General features: G+C 53.8%; 4 protein-coding genes across 4 annotated transcripts in view; 3 read left to right on the top strand and 1 right to left on the bottom strand.

Moving 5' to 3' along the window:
• Window positions 1-2,285, top strand: part of PROB1 (proline rich basic protein 1) — a 4,452-nt gene extending 2,167 nt beyond the window's left edge. Inside the window, exon 2 of the mRNA XM_085307812.1 lies at window positions 1-2,285. This exon is cut by the window's left edge and continues 48 nt beyond it. Within this exon, the coding sequence (XP_085163938.1) occupies window positions 1-1,735 (1,735 nt within the window). The 3' untranslated portion in view covers window positions 1,736-2,285.
• A 2,076-nt stretch (window positions 2,286-4,361) lies between these two features.
• On the top strand, window positions 4,362-5,702 carry MZB1 (marginal zone B and B1 cell specific protein). Its single transcript, XM_085307811.1, has 4 exons — window positions 4,362-4,566; window positions 5,008-5,129; window positions 5,231-5,335; window positions 5,429-5,702. Exons 1-4 carry the CDS (start codon window positions 4,369-4,371, stop codon window positions 5,613-5,615), a joined length of 612 nt encoding a protein of 203 aa, XP_085163937.1. The 5' UTR covers window positions 4,362-4,368; the 3' UTR covers window positions 5,616-5,702.
• Window positions 5,703-6,324: 622 nt separating this feature from the next.
• SLC23A1 (solute carrier family 23 member 1) lies at window positions 6,325-12,456 on the top strand. Its single transcript, XM_085307809.1, has 15 exons — window positions 6,325-6,360; window positions 6,585-6,659; window positions 6,728-6,859; window positions 6,944-7,101; window positions 7,179-7,267; window positions 7,344-7,411; window positions 7,512-7,693; window positions 8,216-8,336; window positions 8,443-8,599; window positions 8,758-8,905; window positions 9,056-9,161; window positions 9,714-9,843; window positions 10,576-10,719; window positions 11,418-11,513; window positions 12,209-12,456. The coding sequence occupies exons 1-15, from the start codon at window positions 6,325-6,327 to the stop codon at window positions 12,454-12,456; spliced, it is 1,890 nt and encodes a 629-aa protein (XP_085163935.1).
• A 2,401-nt stretch (window positions 12,457-14,857) lies between these two features.
• On the bottom strand, window positions 14,858-20,291 carry PAIP2 (poly(A) binding protein interacting protein 2). The gene is made up of 3 exons (XM_085307773.1): window positions 19,856-20,291; window positions 17,225-17,404; window positions 14,858-15,940 (listed from the first exon to the last, which is right to left on the bottom strand). Exons 1-3 carry the CDS (start codon window positions 19,991-19,993, stop codon window positions 15,884-15,886), a joined length of 375 nt encoding a protein of 124 aa, XP_085163899.1. The 5' UTR covers window positions 19,994-20,291; the 3' UTR covers window positions 14,858-15,883.
• Window positions 20,292-24,041: the final 3,750 nt, after the last annotated feature.

The raw sequence follows: 24,041 nt of genomic DNA, 5'->3' as shown, positions 1-24,041 counted from the left end.
GCCCTCGGCTCGGGCTGCTCCCAGCTCCGTAGCAAGCAGGGCGGTTCTGCTGACAGAGAAGACCGTCTTCTTCCCACCTCCAGCAAGTGCCGCGGGGGAAGTCGAGGGGCACCGTGACGGCACAGCCGCAGCCGAAGGGCCCGACCCATGGCTGCAGCAGCCCCTCAGCAGCGAGGGCAGTTTTGGGCCCCCTGGGGCCRGCAGGGTCTCCGAGCCAGGACCACCCCCTGGAGGCAGCACACCTCCGCAACCCGTGAAACCAGCAGCAATAAGCGCCCCAAAGCCGTTCACAGCCGAGCGTCCCGTGAGCAGCGCGGGTCCCCGGGAGGCCGAGAGGGAAAGGCCTGATGCGGGGAAGCAGCCGGGCACCTGGGTGGTTTCAGCAGGGACCGGCTTGTCTCCAGATGGCGCTGGCCCCACCACTGCGTTTCAAGTGAGGGAGGGCAGTGAAGAGGCCGGGGTGCCCAAAGGGCCTTCTGTCGCCCCAGCACYGCTCGCTGGCAGGCTGCCAGATCAGAGGGAGAGCTGGGAGCATTTAGTGAAGCAGCCAGGAGCCAACGAACAGTATTTTACGGCTACCCCCATGGAGAATACAAACTACTTAACAATTCCTGTGAAAGCCTCCAAATCCACCCCAGCACCAAAGCTGCCTCCGGTGCCCAGCTTGGCCAGCACTTCCTTTGGGACCCCCTTGGTCCCCAACCCAGCCAGCACATCCTTCAGACGCCCATCAGCCTCCAAACCGGTCAGCACTTCTTTTGGATCTCCCTTGGTCCTCAACCCATCTAGCACGTCATTTGGGACCCCCTTGGTGCCCAACCCATCCAGTACATCCTTTGGGATCCCCCTGGTCACAAATCCAGTCCCTGCTTCCCTTGGACACCCATCAGTTTCCAAAGCAGCCAGCACTTCATTTGGGTCCCCTTTGGTCCCCAGCCCAACCATGGCTTCCTTTGGGTCCCCTTTGGTCCCCAACCCAGCCAGTCTTCCATCAGTGGGCAGTGTGTCCCTCCTGCCAGGTGGGGAAGCCCCAGGGAGCAAACCCAGCCCTGAACCACCCCTGCCCCAGGCCCCCGAAGGCCAGGCCACTGCAGAGCGTCCAGGGTCCCAGTCCCAGCCTCGCCTCGAGGACGCTCCCCATTTCCTAAGGAGGACCGACGCTGCATCACCGAGCAGTAAGAGCACACCAAGCCCAACCAGGCCCTTTGCTCCCCACTTGTCCATGCACCGAAAAATGCTTGTYGATCCCGACAGCGGGAAATGCTATTATATGGAGCCACCAAGGCAGCCTCAGCTGAAAACACTCTACGACCCTGAGACAGGGCAGTACCTCGAGGTACTGATCCCACCAGTGCCCTTGGCATCCCACACYGGGCTCTACCAGGCTCCTTTCAACCCGCTGGTCATGACGCCAGGGGTCTACGGGCCACCCTATATGCCCTACACTGGCTTCCCAGGGCTCTCAACACCCCAGCCACTCGCTGCCKCCTCCCCAGCGCACCCCAACCCACAGAGCCAGCCGTCAGCGGCCGAAAACACCATCTTCCCTGCAGCCTTCAGCCCAGCTCCCAAGGGTGAGGGGCCCCCAGCTGCAGCGGGCCCCGACTGCAGCTACCTGGACAGCCTGTATTACATCCCCACGGGGATGCAGGCCAGCCCMAGCCCTGGCCCCGGCCAGCCCCCCACCAGCGGCAGCCCGGCCAGGCCTGAGAAGGGACCACTGCTTCGGATGTGATGGCCTGCAGCTCTTGGATGGACATGGCACACTCATGCTCRAGCATCTATACTTTAAAACCTGACCCTGACACAAGTCAGCATCTGTACCTAAGCCTCGGTTGGAATTGCCTTSGAGGAAGAAACCCCATGCCCATGCATGAACTTGTAGAGCACCCGCAGGGGCACAGGCCACCAGCTGGACCGGATAGATTTCTAATAAGAACAGGGGGGAAAAAAAGGTATTTTTTTACAATCTATTACAGCATGAGCACCTGGCAGCCCTGGGGTCCTGAAGTTGTGGGAGCTCAGCTACCACTGGCAAAGGGACCAGGATGCATGGCACCYGCTTTCCTCTGTAGGGCTGTCCTGTCCCAAGGCGTGTCCCAGGCTGTGATCGCCTCCTAAGGGTGCCCAAGGCTGTGATCCTCTTCCAAGGGTGCCCTAGGCTGTGATCTCCTCCCAAGGGCACTCTGGGCTGTGATCCTCTCCCAAAGCTGCCCCCGGGCTGTGATCCCATCCCAAGGGTGCCCCAGGCTGTGATCCTCTTCCAAGGGTGCCCTGGGCTGTGACCCCCTCCCAAAGGTGCCCCAGGCTGTGATCCACTCCCAAGTGTGCCCTGGGCTGTGATTCCCTCCTAAGGGTGCCCAAGGCTGTGATCCTCTTCCAAGGGCACCCCAGGCTGTGATCTCCTCCCAAGGGTGTCCTGGGCTGTGATCCTCTTCCAGTGGTGCCCCAGGCTGTGATCTCCTCCCGAGGGCACTCTRGGCTGTGATCCTCTCCCAAAGGCACCCCAGGCTGTGATTCCATCCCAAGGGTGCCCCAGGCTGCGATCCTCTCCCAAGCATGCTCTAGGCAGTGATCTCCTCTTAAGGACATCCCCAGCTGTGACCCCCCCCCTACACACCAAGGGTGTGTCAAGCTGTGATCCCCCCTCCACCCCCCAAGGGCGCCCTGGGCTGTGATCCCCTGCCAAGGACATCCCAGGCTGTGACCTGCCTCCCAAGGGCACCCCAGCCTGTGATCCCCTCCCAAGGGCACTCCAGGCTGTGACACCCCCCCCCCAGGTGTCCCAGTCTATGACTCCCTCCAAGGGTGCCCTGCGCCAGGCTGGGCTGGTTGGGAGGTGCTGATGGCCACGGGCTGAGCACTGCACGCTCAGCACCCATGGGCAGGGGGTGGGGGGCGGCGGGGTCAGGGCCAGGCAGGGCAAGGGGGTGGCTGAGTGCTGCATGTTTGCTTGCTGCCCGCTAAGGGATGCTCCGGGAGGAGGCCTGGTGGCTTGCTGGGGAAACCACGCACGAGCATTTGGAAATGCACCGAAGAGCTCAACGAGGGGGTGCACGGGCCGGGGGGGGGGGGGGGGGGGGGGGGGGGGGGGGGGGGGGGGGGGGGGGGGGGGGGAGGAGGTTGAAAGCAGGTCCTGGGAGACGCAGCCTTACAGCCCTGCAGCTCCCTTCGTTGGACGGGGCAAGGAAACGCCCGCGCCCAGGGAGGTGGGCAGAGCTTCACCTCCAGCGCAGCTCAGCCCTGAACTGCCTTGYGGGGAGCCCGTTTGCAAAAGCGCTGCAAAGCCACGGGGCAAAAGCTCGGCTTGGCTCTCCAGCCCCGYGCCGGGGCAGCTGGGCACCTCCCGGGGCTCTGTTTTGGGGGGCAGCGGGATGGGGCAAGCCGGGGGCCCGCAGGTCTCCCACGACGCCGCGGGCCCGGCCCCTGGACGTGGCAGGCTCTCGCCCTGCTCCGTGCTGCTTTCCTCCTCCCTGCCCGTCGCGCTGACGTTGCCGCGCTCTTCCCCGTCCCGATGCGCTCCCCAGAGACCCCCCCTGCGGGCAGCGCGGGTGCCTGGGCGGCACTGGCGGAGCCGGGAGAGGGGCTCGGGCCCGCGAGCGAGCGGGGGCCTCGGCCACGCCGCAAAAAACCTTCCCCACCGCCGGCTGCGCCGCCGTTGTCTCGTGCGCCCAGGAAACGCCGCGCACCACCGGGAAAGGTGGACAAAAAAAAAAAAAAAAAAGAAAAAGAAAAAGAAAAAAAGAAAAATCAGCCAGGCAGCAGCGCAGCGCCGCGGCCGCTTTGTAACGCCGAGGTCGCACGGGGACCGCGACGGCCCGGCCATCGACGGCCCGGCCGCCGCCAGCTCCTTCGAGCAAAGAAACCTTTCTCTGCCACAGATAAAAACGCGGAGTTTTCCAAGAAAAAAGGAAAAAAACAATAAAAGTGATGAAATAACTTTGAAAGATGTTATTCATCGTGTGCGTTGCCTGTAAAAGGGGGGAGCACGGGGGGGGTCACCTCGGGCCCGTCGGGGGGGGGCTGAGGGGCGGCTGCTCTCCGGCCTCGGTAACTTGGGGTGTCTTGGCCCCCCGCAGCGCGATGGCGCGGCCCCGGGAGAGCCCTCGGGGAGCAACAGGAGCGCGGGACGGGCCCCCCGCCCCACCCCGGCAGYGGCCTAAAGCCCCGCCGCGGCGTCTCGGCTCCCGCTAGCGCAGCCCCGACGCCGCGTCAGCCGCCGCTCTCCGCCGGGGAGCCGCCAGGGCCCGCTGGGGAGGAGCGGGGGCCGGGCGGCCGGATGCAGGTGCTCGCGGGCCCCCGCGGGGCTTTATAGCCGCCTTCCCCCGCCCCAGCCCCGGCGCTTTTGCAGGCTCCCTGGCAGGCAGGATGCRGCCGCTGCTGGCGGCCTGCGTGGCCCTGAGCTTCCTCGCGGGGAGGAAGGCCGAGGAGGGGTGCGGCGGCCCCCCGGCACCCGCGGAGCCGGCCCGCTCGGCGTCCTCGCCGCGGCTCAGCGCCGAGGAGGCCCACTCGGCCCACATGCCCRAGCACCTCCGCTGCGACGCCTGCCGCGCCATCGCTTTTCAGGTGGGCTCTGGCGGGCAGGGGGCACCCCATGCGCGTCCCTCCCCCACCCCCCGGACCATGGGGCCGCCTGCTGCTGCGGCCGGCGTGGCGCGGGGCTGTGGCGCGGCCGGGCCGCCCCGGGGAGGCACCACCGGAGGGTAAAACCGGCTCATGCAAAGCGGCGAGGCCGGTGCACGGCTGCCCCGGCGGCCTCGCTGGGCCTGCAGCGAGCCCTGCCGGCTCCCCGGCCCCCTCCGGTTCCTCCCACCGGCGTCTCGGTGCAACCGAGGGCACCGGCGTGGCACGGCGATAGCCGGAGCGGGGCCAGCCGCCGCRCGGGACGTGCGTGCCCCTTCGGGCCCCTGGGCGGCTGAGCGAGGCGGGTGGGCGGGCAGGAGGAGCGCCGGCGGGGCCCCCCGCGGCCTCCGTCGACCGCGCTTTTCCCCCTCCTTCATGCCCAAGATCGGGGAGCACCTGGGCAAGGCCGAGTCCAAGCCGTCGCCCAACAGGAAGGCGGGCGCCGCGCTGCGCGAGTCYGAGTACCTGGAGGCGCTGGAGAAGAGCTGCTCGCGGAGCTGGGACGAGTGAGTCAGCCGGGGGCGCGCGCCCTTCCGGGCCCCTCCGGCGGGCACGCGGGCGGCCCTGGGGGCGGTCAGCCGGCCGCCAACCCCGCGTCTCTCCGCAGCTACGGCGTGTTGGAGACGAACGGGGCGAAGCGCCTGTCGGGGCCGGGGCTGCTGAGCCAGGAGCCCATGAGCGTGATGATGATGGGGGGACCGTGGCCGGGCAGGTGAGCTGGGGCGGCGCGGGGCGGCGCGGGGCGGTGCGGGGCGGCGCGGGGCAGTGCTCCGGCGACGCTCACCTCTCCCCTTCCCTCCCGCAGGTTGCACAAGATGTGCCACAGCTACGTGGGCGAGCTGGGCGAGGAGCAGCTCTACGGGGCGCACCGCCGCGGGCCCGCCGCGCTGGAGGAGCTGCTCTGCCGCAGCGCCAAGGGCGCCTGCACCGGGCTGCCCGGCGCCAAGGGCCCGCCGCCGGCCCCCGCCAAGGCGCGGCAGAACGAGCTGTAGCCCCACGCTGGCCCCGGCACGGCCCCGGCGGAGGGGGTGTCCCAGAAAAACAACAACAAMAAAAAAGAAGTTTCCCTCCTCCCTCCATCAACGTGTGGCTCTTTCGGAAGCGCCGGGGCTCAGCGCCGCTCCAGGGAGGTCGTGGGGGATAGAGGAGCCGTCTTGGGCCAGCTGGCACGGCAGAGGGAGGCCCCCGACGCCATCGCRCAGCCCTCGCTTTGCTGTCAGCCGTGGCCTGTCCCTGTGTCCCCGCCGAGCCGGGCTGCCCCGGTCTGACGGCCGTTCCCGCTGGCGGAGCACCGGGATCCCGCCGGCAGCCTGCGCCAGGCGCCTCGGCAGGCACGGTTAATGCTTAATGTGCCCTTTGGACGGGTAGCGGGCGCCGCTCGCCCCGCAGCCCGGCCCGGTGCCGGGGGCTCGTCGCCATGCCCCCGGCCCGGCAGCGCCCGCGGGGGGCGCGGATGCCTCCGAGCGTGCCGCGCAGCGCGGGGAGAGCCCCAGCGCCGCGGGTGATGCCGGGCCGAAGGAAAGGAGTTAATAGCTGATCTCCCCGAGGGGCAGAGCTCGCCCTCTTTCACAACCGGCAGCCAATGGCCGCCTTACAGATCGCCGCCCCGCACCATGTCCGAGGTGTTGACTAAAGTCCTCCACGCGGCCATAAAACCTGCCATTCGGCGACATCCCCCGGCCCGGGCGGCACTGCCGGAGGATGGGGACCAGCTCGGGGGACCTGCGGCAGCCCCAGGTGAACCCGGAGCGCCCCGGCGGCGGCACGGCGTGCCCGGGGGGGGCGGCGGGCAGGTGGCGGGGTGCCAGCCCCCAGGGGAGGCCGCCGCGGAGCCAGGCGGCCCGGAGCAGCGCGGCGGCCCCATGGGGACCGGCGGGGGCGGGCGAGGAGCACGGCCCCGTTCCCATAGCGCGCGCCCAGCACAACACCGGCTCAGGCTCCCGCCTCTCTCCCGGTGCCAGAATGGCGACGCGGCTCCCGCCAGCGCCCCGGCCACCCCCGAGCGTCCCCAAGGCAAGGAGCCCAGGGTGAGTAGGGTGCTGCTGGCTGCCGCGGCGCCGGGGCTGGCGCTGGCCCAGCCCGGCCCGCCGCCCCCGGCGCTCAGCCCTGCCCCTGCGCGCCCCAGGGCCCCACGCCGGCCGCCGGCCGCCCCGCACCRGGCAGGACGGGCTTCGATATGATCTACAAGATTGAGGACGTGCCGCCCTGGTACCTCTGCGTTCTGCTCGGCTTCCAGGTAAGGCTGGGCCGGGCGGTCCCCAAAAGCGGCGCCTTCGTCCCCACCCCTGTTGCCCCCTCTGAGCCGCCCCGCCGTCCCCAGCACTACCTGACCTGCTTCAGCGGCACCATCGCCGTCCCCTTCCTGCTGGCYGAGAGCCTCTGCGTGGGCAAGGACCAGTTCACCGTGAGCCAGCTCATCGGCACCATCTTCACCTGCGTCGGTGTCACCACGCTGGTGCAGACCACCGTGGGCATCAGGTAGGGCCGGCCGGGGAGGCGGCGCGGCGCCGGGGAGGCGGCGGGGGGCCGCGCGGCTTCCCCCCTCGCCGCCCCAGGCTGCCCCTCTTCCAGGCGAGCGCTCTGGCCTTCCTCGTCCCCGCCAAATCCATCCTGGCCCTGGAGAAGTGGAAGTGCCCGCCGGAGGGTAAGCAGCGGCAGCGGCAGTGGCGGCRGCAGGGGCGGCGGGGGCCGGCCGCTCACCTCCCCGCCTCGTTCCCCAGAGCAGATCTACGGCAACTGGGCCTTGCCGCTGAACACCTCGCACATCTGGCAGCCGCGGATGAGAGAGGTAGGGCGGCCGCCACGGCCAGCGGGTGCCCGCCGGGCCGCCCCCACTGCCGCCGCCGCCGCCTCACCGCCTCGCCTCCCTCTCTGCCGCCGCCCACCAGATCCAAGGCGCCATCATCGTCTCCAGCCTGGTGGAGGTGGCCATCGGGCTGCTGGGGCTGCCCGGGGCGCTGCTCAGCTACATCGGGCCGCTCACCGTCACGCCCACAGTGTCGCTCATCGGGCTCTCCGTCTTCCAGGCGGCCGGCGAGCGCGCCGGATCGCACTGGGGCATCGCGGCGCTGTACGTGGGGCTGCGCCGGCCGCGGGCGGGCGACAGGGCGCGGGGCGCCAGCGCCGCGGTGACCCAGACCACCCCACCACCCCCCCCACCCCACCACCACCCCCCCACCATCGTGCAGCCCCCTCCCGGCTTCTTTCCGCCGGGGCGGCGCGTGGGGCCGAGGCGGGGCGGCGGGTGCGAGGGCCGCCGCGGCGCCGCCCCACTCGGGCCCGTCCCTGCGCTGCTGCAGCAACCGGCAGCAAACACGGCCGTCTCCAGCCGCTCCAAGCCAGCTCTGGCTTCTCAGCGCTTTCCTTTAACCCTTTTTTCCTTCTGCCGCCGCTGCGGTTGGCGACGGAAACGCGCGCCRGGCAGAGCCCACCAAATGAGGGGTGCCCAAATACACAGCCCACTGCGGGGGACAGGCCCCCCCTGTTTTGGCTCCCTCCCGGTCCCTCTGCATAGGTGGCCGGCTGGCACCCACGTCCCGCTCGGTGTGGAGGTGGCGCCCGAGCAGCCCTCCGGGACGTCTGCTCTCCCCAGGTCCATCTTCCTCATGGTGCTGTTCGCCCAGTACCTGCGAAACGTCACCCTCCGCCTGCCCGGCTACCGCTGCGGCAGAGGCTTCGTCCTGCTCCGCGTGCAGATCTTCAAGATGTTCCCGGTAGGAGCCGCCCCGGCCGGGCTCCGAGGGCCCCGGTGGCTCGGCCCCGGCGCCGGCGGGCGAGGGTGCCGCCGCGGAGCGGCTCAGCCCCAGCCTCTCCCCGCAGATCATCCTGGCCATCATGGTGGTGTGGCTGCTCTGCTACCTGCTGACGCGCGCCGCCGTCTTCCCCAGCCAGCCCGAGGCGTACGGCTACAAGGCGCGGACGGACGCCCGCGGGGAGATCCTGTCCGTGGCGCCCTGGTTCCGCGTCCCCTACCCGTGTGAGTGTCAGCCCACGGGCGCCCCGCGCCCCCCGCCAGCCCTCCTCTGCCCAAGTCACTGCAGGGGGTCTCCGCGGCACCGGGAGGGACAYGGGGACCAGCACCCCGGGGTCCCGYGGGTGCCCCCCGACTCACGCCCCGGTCCRCTCCTCCGCCAGGTCAGTGGGGCCTGCCGACGGTGACCGCCGCTGCCGTGCTGGGCATGTTCAGTGCCACCCTGGCGGGCATCATCGAGTCCATTGGGGATTACTACTCCTGCGCACGGCTGGCGGGAGCGCCGGCCCCTCCTGTGCACGCCATTAACAGGTACGGGCACGCGCTCCCTCCMGCCTGCGCTCCCTGCTGCGGGAACGGTGCTTTGCTCCCCGGCAGACGCCCGGGTCCCACCTCCAGGTCAGGGCCTGGCCGGAGCCCGAGCRAGCCCGGCTGGAGGCGCCCCTTTGATCTGTTTTCCAGGGGCATTTTCACAGAAGGAATCTCCTGCATCATAGCCGGGCTGCTGGGAACGGGCAACGGCTCCACCTCCTCCAGCCCCAACATCGGTGTCCTGGGCATCACGAAGGTACCGCCGGGGCGCGCGCAGCCACTGCGAACCCCGRGGACGCCCCAGGGAGAAGAGGCTGCCGCAGGGCGCTCGCTCAGCTCCCCAGGGCAGGGGCTGCTTCCCGCTCGGCGCCTGGGCGCTGCGGCCGTAAGCCCTTTCCCCCGGGTCTGCTTTGGTAGACGCYGTTCTCCCTTGGGCTGGCCCATTGCTGCTGCTGCTCCTCGTCACGTTGCCAGGAGGGTTTAGGTCTTTTCTCACCCAGAGCAGCACGGGGGCTCGGCCAGCACAGAGAGGAGCTACCTGCTCTCCGAGCACCAGGCTGTTCCTATTTGAAGGACGTCAGAGAAGCATCGATACGACAGCCCTCTGCATGCTCGCTCGCTCACACACTAAGAGGACAGCAAACACCCAGTATCATGACCCCAGCCAATGTCTTTCTGCAAGACGTTTCTTTGCAGAGTGCTTTGAAATCCAGGGATTACCCGTGCTCTGCAGGAGCCAGCTGCAGTGATGAAGTGTGGATGGCCAGCAGCCAGCTCGCCTCAGCTCACTGCAGGTTCTTCTGCGCAGGTGGGAAGCAGAAGAGTGATACAGTACGGCGCTGGGATCATGATCGTTTTAGGAACCATCGGCAAGTTCACCGCTCTGTTCGCCTCGCTCCCAGACCCGATYCTCGGAGGGATGTTCTGCACGTTATTCGGTAACCTCTCCACAAGTACCCGCTTGTACGTCAAACCCAAACTGCCATTAAATCCCAGGGCTTTGACGGGTCATTTCCCCCGGGATTCAGGCACTGCTAGGCCGTGCTGACAAGCGACAGAGCAGCCTTGTACGATAAGCCTGAGAGATGCAAACCTGCATTTGAGAGGCGGCTATCTGACGTGCATTCAAATTGTCAGGGAGGGTCTCAGGTTTAGCTGTTGCCTTCCCTAACCAGTCGCGGGCACTGCTCTGCTGAACCGCGATCCCCCCGGGGATAGACACAGTCCGCATACATCACTCCGCTCAAGTTTACCTCCCGACTTCGGTGACGTTCTCGTTAGCGGAAGCCGGTTTTTGTCACTGTGCTGCTGCATCACACGCAGCTCGAGGCAGCACCCRCAGCCAGAAGGGACGGCACCCTGAGCTGGGCTCGGGGCGCCCGCCRGGCTCAGAACCAACTTCGCAGCCTTTATGCCGGAGCAGACAAGGCTGCCAGCACCACCACGGCACGTTCACCTCCAGCAGAGAGCTGGAGGGGAGCAGGCCACAACCATAGGCAATTTCTGCAACAACTGCCCAGCTGCAGCCTTGTTTTGCTCGCGCAGCCGTAGAGGCAGAGGCTGGCTCCGGCCTCAGCAGAGCAGCAGGCAGCCGCACCAGCCCTCTCTGGGGTGCGGGCTCCGTCCTCCCCGGCAGGGCTGCCACGAGGCTGAACTTCCTCTGCTTGCAGGCATGATCACAGCCGTTGGCCTTTCCAACCTGCAGTTCGTTGACATGAACTCCTCCCGCAACCTTTTTGTTCTGGGGTTTGCGATGTTTTTTGGGCTGACGCTGCCGAACTACTTGGATTCTCACCCCAACGCCATTMACACAGGTACACCTCCCCTGCTGAAAGCCTCAGAACGTATTTTACATTTTCTGTTGCCACCGCAGGGATCACCTCCTCTACCAAATTCTTGGTTCAATAATGTTTAGCGAGAGAGGAACGCAGATCTCTCAGGCACTATGAGAGCACCCTGGGTAAGCCATGATTAATAAGGCACATCTTAATCACGACAGAATTACTTTAGGAATAACACCCAGCTTCCATGGGAACATCACGGGGATTTAAGGCTCTTGTCATGCTCAATATTAGATCTAAGTCCTCGTTAGATGGTTTTTGTTCACAGCTGTTGGTTTCCTCCCCCTTTGATGCCTGCCTTTAACAGCCCTGGCCACTCCAGCAAAGGCCTTGCTCAGTAAACCACACTTTAAAGAACATTTAGAAAGCAGAATGCAAGTTAAATTGGGACAGCAGCTACGAGGTAAGGTTTATTGCACCTGAAACCCAATCTGATACAAGGGGAAAGGAAGATCTTGCAAGTAGATGATGACATCTTTTAAAAATCATTTAACTGACCTGGGACTAAACATGAATGTGCCTTGGTGAGGATCCTAATGGTGTCACCGAGCTCAAGTGCTCAGCAGCCACCAGCCCTCTCTGCAAAGCCCAGTTTCTCTTTTCTTTTTAGACAGTGCTGTCTCCTCCTCCTCCCATGCTCTTCAGTAAATGACTGGTCTGAACTCTTCTAGGTGTCCCTGAACTGGACCAAATATTGACAGTGCTGTTGACAACAGAGATGTTTGTTGGGGGGACCATTGCCTTCATACTGGACAACACCATTCCAGGTAAACTGCCCTGGAGCCACGGGGACAAAACAGGAGGGTTTTATAGCACACTAACAGCTGTTGCCAGACCAGCTGGCACCCAGGTCCCCCCTCTTCTAGTGTACTTGCAGCCAACTCCATTTTCTTCTTTTTTAAAATGCTGCAAGAGACTACTGCGAGGCTGCAGGTACCTTCGCAGTTAGCAAAGCCCCACCGCAGAGACCCTAATATACACGCTTCAGCAGGTCTAAGTCAGGGCAGCTTTCCAGAAAGCATCCCCAACAACTAGATTTTTGCTAATTATCGTTCCCTGCTCTAAGCCCTTGCACTGGGACAAGCAGAGGTCACTAAGCGAAACAGCACTGGGGTTTGTGGTAAACAACAGATCTCTGCAATCGCAGCAGATGGCTACGCATTAGCAAGTCACTACCACAGGTCGTTTGGGTCAACGCCACGACAGATTTTCTTATTCTCTTAAGGAAGACGATGCCTTTATAAACGCCAGTTGCTGAGGCTGCTCGTCAAATGCGGCATTGCAAACAGCATTCAGCTCTGGAAGGGGAGAATCCCGTCTCCACAGTTGTGCCTTTGCAAGGGACTTGAGGAGCAGCCAGTAGTTTGTTACTTTTCAGGAACCTACTTTGCTGTGCTGCACCCGCGCCGGCAGCGGTGCCCTGCAGCCCCTGCGCCAGCCAAAGCTTCGTCTCCCCTTGCAGGGACACAGGAGGAGCGGGGCCTGGTTCAGTGGAAGGCCGGAGCGCACTCCGACAGCACAACAGCAGCAAGCTTGAAAAGCTACGACTTTCCTTTTGGGATGAACGTTGTGAGAAGAATCTGGTGGCTGAAGTACGTGCCAATTTGCCCAGTCTTCCGAGGATTTAACTTGAGAACAAAGAGAAACTGCGATTCAACCGAAAACACGCAAGATAACACAGACAACCTCTCTGTATGTACAAAGGTTTGAACCTAGGGCAGGACGAACACCTTCTGCTGGACTGCTACTAGACTCGCATCTCAGTTCTCCCACAGGTTGCTAAAGAAAGGCCAGGATAGAAAAGCCAAATGAAACTGCTGAGAGCCCAGTGTAGAGCTCCCCCCAGGTCACATCAGAGCAGCATGGCTGCAGGGCTTCCAGAACCCCATCAAGTCCAAAGCCAAGGCTGCTTCTGCTTGTCTCCAGAACAGGACTAGGGACATTCAATCGCCTTTCGGGAACATCACTAGCCTGTTTTAGCTAAAAACAGAACACAAACTCCACAATGAGAACTCCTACAGACAGTAAAGCTCCTGAGGTACCGGCCTCAGAACCACCACCTCTGTGTAATTTCTAACTCGAACTTAAGCTGGTTTAAGACTYGTTCAGAGCTTTGCTGAAGCTCATTAACTATGGTCAGAGCTAGCGAGAACTTGCAAGGCCACTAGTACCAGCCAGAATAGTGAATAGACACCCAGGGCCAAGAGTTTTCATGCAATAGCCTTGACTTTAGCAAGGTTACTCTGTGGATTAAGCTGGCTCTGTGCAGAGCACAGTATGCAGACCAACCACGATGGAGCATTAGTACGTCTACTTTAAAATTATGCATTAAAAAAAAAAAAAAAAGCCTATTTGCCACATGTTTTCACTGCTTTTTCCTGGATCATTTCCTCATCCTTTCCGCATTTTTGAAGGCGTCAGAAGCTTACAGATGGGGACTGCTACACAGTGTAGCTCACAGTAGACATCCTCTCTTCTAGAGTGCCAAAAACCAGACATGACACAGCTGAAGTTACTTCAGTTCTAGCTGACTCTTGCTAGTCAGTGAGCTTGTCTCTGAACTCTAAACCAGAGGGTGAGGTGGAAAGCAAGAGCTTCTGGCAAACCAGTTCTGCTGCTGAGGATGTCAGAAAGTTGGCTCTATCCCCAGCTGCTCCAGTTAAGCGCTGCCTCATGACTTGAGCAGCTGGACAGTTTTCAGTAGTGTGCACAAAAGACAGCTGGTAGCCTCAACACAAGGGCTAACAGAATTGAGCCCGTTTTCTGCAGTGGATCTGACCTGTGGGGGTTAGCAACAAAACCCAAAGCTGAAAGGAGCACTGCATGACCCCCATCCTAGTCTGCAAACACGAGGCAGGAAAGAATTCAGGCCTAGGAAYCCCTAAAAAGCAAAGTGCTCGCTGCTCTGGTTTTACTGCTCCAATTCCAGTACAGGAACAGATACCTACCAAGGGATCATGCAAAACAGCTCATTAAGCAGACTTCTCCTGCAGAAGAAAGGCACCTTCCTAGTTAACATCTTATTTGTGACCTACAAAGGCGATCTCTGTAGACACTGCCATAGCTCTCAGCAAGTTCACTTCTTTATTAAGCCTCTCCATATTATATGGAGAGCTAGGACAGGACAGGAAAAAAGCGAGAAGCTTGGCTGTTTCGCAGCTAGCTGGGTCCTAGCTAGGGCACTTAGTTGCCAGTCATCCCCAGTTAATCACACCGGGCTAAAAAGAGGACGTTCACTGCAAGGACCAAGGCTGCAAGAACTGCTGGCAGCAGCACAGGGGGACCCCTGGTAAGACTCCCTCTCCAGCTAAGAACAAGCTGTAACATGGCAGTATGTCTTTCCTGACCTCCTGTCTCAAGGTGCACGAGCTTAAGCAATTTCAAAGCCAGCAAAAACACCAGAATAGTTTGGCTGCTTCTAGGAAGACCTAGAGGTTTCCACTCTAAAGAAAGCCTGCCAAAACAAAGTGCTATGTTGCAGACTACCATCTGTTTGAAGGCATCATCTCAGTCTTTCTGCACTGCAGTACCACAAAATTTCTCAAGTGTTTCCATTTGGTTTACCCAGAGCTAAACAGAACATACTAACGGTGAGGTGAGGTAAAACAGTGAAGGACAAGCGGATCAAACTTTTGTCTAAGGATTGCCRGGGGCCATTAAATGTATCCAACATGCAATTTACCCACATCTTCCTGAAGCTCTGTCAAGTTTACATGGAGCCAGAACAGTCACTCAGAGTGCCCCAGCTCCAGCAGTTACGGTGCCAAAGCCTCTGAAAGCATATTTCAGGCTGTGGGCTTTATATAGAGCCATCAGCTGCTAACTAGGACTTCCTGTGCTGCCAGAAGCAGTGGAGCTGAACTAGCACTAGCAGCAATGAGAAATAACATTTCAGTAAAATATGTTCAAGGAAACACATAAAGCAGGAAGACTTCACAGGAGGAAAAAGGAGCAGTGAGAGCCCAATCTCAGACTGCTGTTTTGGTGAGCTTATTACAAGMAGCACTATAGGCATCATATCTGACATAAAGCATTAGAATTATCCCTCATCTCCTCGTGTTGCCAAATAAAGGTTGCCATGTAAAATGCATATTCACGAGACAGTCACAAGTCAGTTCTACTATTATTTATTTTTTTAAATATTTTTGAAAAAATATAATTTTTTTACAATATTTTCAACTTAAACACTATTCACACTGAACACGTATGGCAGCTTAACCTACCCAAATATGAAGTTTAAGAAGCCAAAACTGTTCTAGCTTTAATAAAAGAAAAAAGTTGTTGTGCTGTAGACTATTGTGTAGTGATGATTAAACAAAGCAAGGGAAAAGCACCACTCAAATCACTAATGCTAGGGTTTTCTTGGTTAAATCCAGCTATATTAAAGTTGTATACTAAAAGTTACATAGACAGTGCTATGTATCTGGGTTCTTGGAAGAAATTGTGATGAAACTCACATCTCCTTTAATGTAATTAGGAAGTGAACATTTCTAACATGATAACATACTGTAAATATAGGAAATTTCTTCCTTCCAATCACTTGGATGTTAGTTCAGTAGCTGAGATCAAGGACTCTGCACAGGTCTGTAAAATTTTGTTAAAGCTCACGCTGCTTTTGAGCAGCATGAAGTTTTTTTTTTTTTTTTTAAGGGGGAAAAATTAACATTAGTAACAATACTGATATTTCAAAGGAAAGTTAGCTAATTTGCATAACAATCAGATAACCTTGCTTTCATTTTAAAGTTAAGGCATTATCAGGTGCAAACTAGCACCAGTTAACACATCTTTAGCTAAAAACAGACCATCCTTAGCAAATTCCAAATCCTATTAAAAAGACAGAGTCTGCAGAAGTTTTTGTAAGTGGTACTTTGTCTCAACTTGACTGGTGCTTCTTACCTCACTGTCTCCTTTGCAAAGAGCCAGGGTCCAATTATGTTTCCATTAAACTTTTGACAGATTTACTTAATAACAGTCTCAGCACTTTTATTGAGCATGCAAGACTAACAAAACTTTGGCAATGCATAAGTGTAACACAGTGACAAGAAGAGAGCTTTTACAATTAAATCTTCTAATACTGGCTTCACAGTGTGGAAATTGTGCTACATCCACCAAAAGAGGGCCCAGTCTACTCAAATATTTAGTACTTCACCCCAGGAACAAACTCCTTTGCGTTTGGATTCAGATTACTCTTGACCTAAGGAAGGGAAAAACAGAAGTCTAGTTGAATCATTATTTTTCATCTTCCACTTTTACGCTGAATACAATTCTAGGTGGACCCCACTARTAAAACAGATTGTTATTATTCTGAGTCTGTTAGAAAAAAATAAGGTTTTACATGTACTGTCTCCATACTCAATAAAAAGCCCACTCTAGGCTAGTAACTGCACTATTCATCCTTCATTAGCACCACCTGGAGGTTTCAACTGGAGGAGGGCTCAGTGAATAAGAAACAAGAACCCAGATACACATATCAAATACAGCAACTCTGATTACTGCTGAAAGCCTTTCCTAAAGTTGAATTTTTAAGTGTGTCACAGGGTTTTTAGATCTTGCTTATTCAAGCAAGAAGAGATTCATTCAAAGTAGTTAAGCCACTTTGGGGAATTAAAAAAGTTACAATGTTCATGTTAAATTCTCCTATGCCTGTGAGCACCCTTTCCACCCAGTTGGCAAGCGTTGCTCTACAATCCTCAGCAGTTATTTTGGTAGCAGTTACAGGTGGGCAGCCAGCATCTYTGAAATGAGCTATTTATTGTTAAGAAAGAAAAGCAGGATTAGGCTTTTATGTTTTAACTGAGTTAAAAACTGCTGCCTTTATCTCCTCAAGCGTGGGAGACAGTTCTGCATCCATTTTTACAGCAGTTATGTGATTTACCTACGTGTGTTTTGTACTATCTATCAATAACTCCATTACATATTCTGTTAAGCAAAAATGTACAGAGTGCCCTTTCCTTTTAGTTGACCTCTGGACTGAGMAGCTGTGCACAAGAACCAGGGAAATCAGTTTAGCTAGCTTCCTCTTCCTAGAACTTCTACCAAAAGATTTGCCATAGTTCACTTGATCCAAATCAGATTTTAGAACTTGACCTGTATCTACCCAGTATGTGCAAGTGTTGAAAGTCACTGGATTGAAGTTTTGCAGTCCTGCCACTGTACAGCAATTCATAAAGTCAGCGTGATTCGCTCACTGCCCTTCATTCATAACACAGCATACATACCCAAACACACTTGAATTTATGCCGTGGCCTAGGAAAGGCACCATGCCATTATGAACAAAACTGCTGAACTGGTCACATCATCTGAGGAAACCTACCTTACCCAACTGTTCCACATTTCTCCCTCCACCATAGCTATGTATACTGTAAGAGTCACCAGCCTACCTGTAAAGGATTTTCTACTGCAATTACCAAAAACAGAGAGCAGCCTTGGACAAGGAGAGTTGTCAAGTTTTAGAAATATGGTGAGAAAGTGAATTTACCACCAGATCCTCCAGTGATGAGCTGTCACTGATAACAAGGTCATTGAACTGGTCCTGGATTTGATCCATCGTTTGTGGGAGATCACGGGCTGGAATAAACCATTCGTGCTCCTCCTCTTCTTCCAGCATCTCTTGGAAACAGCGCTCAATAAATTCTTCTTCCCACAATTCCTCTTCAATCTATACAATGAGAAGAAAYAGCTTTATCAAAGCTATTGAAATCTTGTCCCTTTATTTCAGGGTTTGTGCACCTAACTGACCATCTTTGTAGCACTGCACTAGCACCTCTGGCAGAACACCCTATTTCTGCTGTAGGAAGGCAAGCAGTTTTGATTCTTTCACATGGAAAAGTGCATTGTCCTAGGAACTCAGGCTRTGGCCTACTACTAGTGAGAATGGCAGGACGACCCATTAGTCCTAGCTGTCCGGTCTGCATGCTTACTGCAGAGAACTTGTTACCAGCTCAAGGAGAAGCAGAACACAGGTTTCATCTGTGCCACCTTGTCTGGACTGAATCCACCATTCAACCTAGGTGAAGTATGAGGAAGGAACCAGGAACAATGTCTGTAGCCATGCAACACACACACACACTCAATAGAAAAATGCCCCCATAAAACTCCTGAAAAAATTACTGCCTGTTACTTGAAGCAAGGAATAACAAAAGCATCTCCCAGGCTGCAGATTACATTTTCACACAGTATAGTTCTCATAAGAAACTCCACATGATCATAGCAGTCACTAAGAACATTGACCTGCAGTACAAATCAGCTGATTCAAAACTGATACGCATCGCAGAACACAAATTAAAGGAAAGTTTTGCTTGGTTGTTCAGTAAACAAGTTTTGGAAAGAGCTGATCCTGACAAGTTGTGTCCCCTAGAGTGGGAAGCATGGAAATAGAAGCCRACACAAATGACTTGCCAGGCGTAAGGGACAAAAGAAAAAAATCGTAACAGATTAAGTGCATTTAATGGAAGCTTCAACAGGTTTCCCCATCTAYCCTTCATCCTGAAAAATCAAACATGCACTAGATCCTGGGATGGAAATAGAGTTACACACCAGAAAAAGTCAAAAAGGTTAGTATCTGAGTCTAGGATTCCCACAAAGTCTAGACCTCCCTATCCTCAAGACAAGCACAGCCATCAGCTCCCTTAAGTGCTTAAGATACACAGTACACAGCTCTTGGGGAACAGGGACTCATTACCGTATGCTTTAAGCGACTGTCCAGACGATTCAAAACCTGCACGAAACAGTGACTTACTAATTTCTTCAGAAAACCCAGTGTAAAGCACCCCAGCACGGTCAAATTAGTACTCCGGTTTCCAATCCTTCTTTTGAGGTACCGTCTCCTTCCTGTGTGTGGGTAAAGGAAACCGTGGGCACACAGTCACAAGCTAGTATTACAACAGAGGTTGCTCAACTCCAGGTGTTTTGTTACACTGCTGCACACCTACAGGTGTCTCCAAGGGCAGTTCTAGAAGTACGTAATAGCGTTTAATTACCCTAAAAGGCTTGAACTTAATAGTGCCGTGTGTAATCTCCAGACGAAGTTTTGACTTGTTCAGCTCCGGAGAGAGATGTGCCTACAGGGGCAAGAGAACAGGATCTCACACTGTATTTGCCTGCCTGAATAAAAGCATTCTCCTCTCACGCTCCCATTTCTGTTCTCTAAAAATGAAGTCTGTATCTGATAAATAGTTAATTCACTGCACAACTCTGCTCATTTCCCAAGTACCGCACATCCTGTACACTAACTAGAGCGGAGTCCCTGAGGGGGAAGAAACCCACCAAACAGGAAACAATGTTAAGACCATCCTGGCATATGCACAGGAGAATGTAGATTGTGTGAGCAACCTGAATTTGAAATTAGCTTTGTACCTACTTGCACCCAGTAAAGAACTATAAAGAGAGAACAGGAGAGTTGTATTTCATAAGCTTACACTTCCGTGCCTTCAGCACTGCCACACTTTTGCAGAACAGGGAAAGCAGCAATCTGAGCAACAAGATCAAGCAGTGATTATCATGAAAAGGGGAACAGAGAGAGGGGGCTCTCCCCAGCCTCCACAGGAGGGAAAACTGCATCCAGATATAAGGTGGAAGACTAAATCAAAAGCTTCCTTCCAATCAGATTGCAAAGATTAGCCTTACAATATTAAGCAACCCAAACAGAACCGTCACTCAACAACTATGTCCACCAACTCCCTTACTAATAGCTGTGTTGATAAGGCATGTTTGCACCTGGACTTATCCAATTTGATACTACCACGCCTGGTATGCTTGCACAAACTAAAAATCAAAACAGCTCAGTACCTTAGCAAGATTAGTCCCTTCCAACAYGCCGTATGTTAAGCCTGTCAACCATATATTTTTCTCCCTCCTACAGAAGTATGGAATTAACGGATGCATGAGAACATTCTGCACTTCCTGTATTTTCTGAAGTCATAGAAAACAATGACTTATTGGTAGAGAAACTATATCTGTCCCCCGGAATCATTCTAGCAAGCCTATCTAAAAACCTCGGCTCTAAAGGATTCCCAGTTCTGTACACTGGTTGTTAGGCTGCAGCACCTCTCCCTTAAGCCGGAAAATAGTAAGGCGCATCACAACACATCTACACAGGAAAACAACTTGCCTGCCTGTTAAATTCTTCTTCGTTTTCCATCCACATGTACTCCGCAAAGGGATTGTCATCTTCATGAGAATGACCATTTATAATCACATCTTCATTGATGATGCTTGGGCTAGTACTGCTGCGACTTGGATCTTTCATGGCTGCGTCTTTGATTTGAAGTCTACGATTAAGAAATGCAGTAATTAAAGATGTGCAGATTAACTCATCACCCTGCTTCTACACAGATCCTGCCCAAGGGAAAGCTGCATCTGTATTTCAGGGCTCCAGGTAGCTTTAACATGGCAGTAGCAGAGTGAGTGAAAAAAAAAAACATGTAAGATTGAGTTCTGCTAATAAGCTAATCATGGTTAACAAGTGTATAACATCATAACCTCTGTTTTTATTGTATAGTGATTAGAATGACTTCCCCAAATTAAATCTCATCAAATCAGCAAGAGCCAAGCACCAAGGCTGATAAAAAAAAAAAGTGGCAGAAAAAATAGAAAGCATGCATACTTGCCAATAAGAGTAGAGCACTTGAGGCAACATTCAGGAAACAAAGGAAAATTTGCTTTCCAAAATACATTTAGTACTCACCTGCATTTTAGCAAGCTTCCATGGAAATAAACTGTCCAGTGTCCATACTGTTACAGAGACAGCATGCAACACTTCAGGGGAATTTCCAAGAAAATCCATGACTGCGAACACTTCAGTGCAACTTTTAGACTACCCAAGTTCAGTTGCAAGATCTTATATATGCTTGCATGAACAAAGCTGCATGGCCACTTCATTGCTCAGAAACCCTGCAAGCCCTCAGAGGCAGAAGCTACGATGCACCGATTCTCCAGAGAGGCAATTTGGCATTACAATTTTTGTAGCTAGTCCATTAGCAAAAGCCCACTGATTGAGACATTTCAGATAAAGACAACATCAGAATGAACRAGAAGACAGTACATGCTTGCCTCTTATCCCACTTCATTAATATGGATTGAGTCACGTCTGGAGAGCGCTCAACTTTTCTGCGTGTCCACAATACGTGATATCACAACGCCCTGAACTCAAGGAATGAAGGCAGAGTTGGTAAAAATGTTGTTTCACCTAACCACAACTGAAAACAAATCAGGACAAATCTTAAGTGAAGTCTGAATCTTTGTCAGAACAACGGTTTAAAGCCTCTCCGTAAGGCCGGTAAGCCACAGAAGTTCAGACACCCAAACCCGCTCATATCCAAGTCTTTTTTTTAAAATACACACACACACACACACATATATATACATGCATACACACAAATAAAATCCTCTGTGTTGTAAATCCAAATGAAAAGGCCCTGTTTTTTCCCTCCCATACCATGTTTAAGTACAGACGCCAATATTGGAGACACTGAATATTTTAACTACAGTATGCAAAATGTGAGGCAATGGTATAAAAAAAAAAAGAAAGAAAGAAAGAAAGAAAGAAAGAAAGAAAAACGAAAACCAAAACAACACACTTTAATACTTCAATGTTTCTCTTATCTTTTGGTATATTCTAAGTCGGGGGTGGGGGATTACTTCCAGCAGTCTAACTTCTACAAGATGTATTAACGAGGTCAAGTTTGTTCTGTAACATTATTCATTTGCAATTGATTGAAATTTCAAATTTAGGACTGAAGACTGCAAAAAATGTGCAATGAGATAACACAGCAGCACACAAAAATATTTGTTTCATTATCCAACTTTTTAGCTAGTACTCTGTGCGGTAGAAGAGGATAGCAAAATACAGCCTCCATTGTTACTACAATACCAGAGCTTAACACACTGCAGCTCATGTTTTCTTTTAATATTCCAACTGATCCTATTATCTATGGGAAGAATTCAAGTTTTGGTTCAATACCTTCTCCTTGATAATGCCAARTCAAAGACCTACTATATCCAAATGATCGATTAAGAAAAGCTGAGAGAAGATAAAATGAMCTTCACTAGTTTATTATATTCAAGGTTTTAAATCAAAGTCAAAACTAAGCACAGAAGTCAGTTTAAATCCCTAGAAAATACCTTCTAAGTAAAACTAAAGTACTCTAGCAACGGGGAAAAAAAGGTTATTTTTGACGTTCTTTCAAAATAAACTTGTAAAGGGCAACATTTAACATAAAACGGGAAAAGACACTGCCTTTAACTCCCCAATTCAAGCTTGAAATTATCTTAAATGCAGCTGTTCACAAGTTTAGCAACAGGACTACATGAAATAAAAGACCTCAAAGTCCAAAAAGCCTTATTTTTTTTTCTTGGAAAGTGTTTTTACCTTTCCTTTTGTGGAGGGAATACTGAAACTAATATTCTACATGGCTTTCTGCACATCAACAATTTACACTACAGGTGGTTAAATTTGCATTAACGGGGCAAAGGACTCGGGCCAAGATGCAGGGAAGGTCTGTACAAAGAACACTGTACCCAGACAATTCCATAAAGGTGAAAAAGACTCATTTTTGTAAAAGCCTGAAAGGTTGATTTGTTGAATCATGGGCTGTTTTTCCCCAATTACTAGACAGTAAAGTAGAACACAAGCTGTTTGATTTATAAGGAAGGAAGAGTAGTGTTTCACTTTTGGACTGAAACAACTTCCATTACTGCTCAAGACTGACACTAATCATTTTCAAAAAAAGATATGAGACTTTAACCTGAATATATGATGTTTATGCCACCAGAAAGATATCTGATGTAACCCTAAGTCTGCTAATGTTTTCCATAGGAARGTGTTTAAACAAACATTTATTCTGCATTAATACTAAGCAAGCCCAAGGCCAGCACATTAGTCACAACACTCCTTGTAATGTGATTTTCTGCACCTCATAATAAAATATACTGTATAYGGAGCTTTTTATTTCACCATTTCAAGGTACAAATTAGTTAGCCTTCTATGCTCATTTGTAAGAGCAAAATTAGTCTCAGTTGTTTCACAAGCATTTGATACAGCCTTTTTAGCGATGAGCTACAGCCAGTTCTAAAGGAAAGCCAAACACCAGTTCAGCCTTGCTACAAGTCACAAGCCCAAACAAAGGTTGCTGTGGAAAACAAGACACAGTGAGAGGCAACACTGTGGTCAAGAATAAAAATAATCCATTTTCAGTTTGGGAACAGGTAGAGGACCTCAAGTTTCCTTACAGTAAAACAAGCAATAGAACATTAGCAGTGCTGGGAAATAAAAGGATATGGAAAAAAATACACTGCCATAATGGTGTCCTCCTTTTGAACACTAGCTGGGCATTTGGTGTTCGCTCAGTCTCAAATTATTACAGGATGTGGGATGGAGGGGCAATGGGGGATAAAAAGGGAGAAAGCAGAAAAAATGGTAAGTGCATAATGAAARATTGAAAGAATAGGATTTATCTTGAGAAAGAAGTCAAAAATTAAGTATCTTGCACCCATAACGACCAAACTTTCAGGCATATGAAGTAAAGGAAAATTACTCTCTGCACAAAATAAATTGAGGAACCTATTACTCCAGAACATCATTAAGGTCTATTAATTTATCYGCTTTTCTGAGTGTTTCTATGTTTATAGGAATGAAAAGACAGAGACCAACCACCATTARTACACAAAGCTTTGTGACTGAACACTTGGTGTCACCAACCACATAAGAGTATGATTAACACTTTCAAAAGGTAAGGTCAACGGGTCTAATTCCGTTTATCAAAATCTAGGTCTCTACATCCTTAAAAAAAATAAAAACACCCAAGAAATTCCCCACAAATACCCCAAAGCAATGCAAAACAGTAAGCAGCAAGTTAAGGTTTTAGCAGCAGTTGAAACTTAAACTAAGATGAATAACTGCAGTGGGGAAGACTTTACACTTCAGCAGAAGGTAAGTGTTATTTGTTTATTCAGTGGTGAATATCCTTCTGACCCAGGAGTGCTGGCCAAGCTTCCTGATAACCGCCTGCTGCTAACCTGATTAGTTATCAAGCAAACTGATTACACTGTGTTTAGCAGGTTTCTGAATCAAATTCACGCAGGATGCCAACGGCACCTCGCCCAAGCCCGCACTGTAAAGCTCCGCGCTTACGGCCGCTCATTCCGCAGCACGCTCGCACCAAGAGCGCAACGAGGCCGCTGGTGCGCAGCACAGCTGCTGCGGGGAGCCGTCCGGCTGCCACCCGGGCAGTCGCCTCAGCCGGCGCAGTCCCCGAAGGCGGGGCCCGCCCGCCCGTTCCCAGCGGGGCACGCTGCGC

The sequence above is a fragment of the Rhea americana genome, unplaced genomic scaffold (assembly GCF_003343005.1).
Source record: "Rhea americana isolate MKP2758 unplaced genomic scaffold, rheAme1 scaffold_264, whole genome shotgun sequence".
In the NCBI taxonomy this organism is placed as follows: domain Eukaryota; kingdom Metazoa; phylum Chordata; class Aves; order Rheiformes; family Rheidae; genus Rhea; species Rhea americana.
The sequence above is the reverse complement of the archived record's forward strand: the minus strand, read 5'-3'. Positions and strand labels throughout refer to the sequence as shown.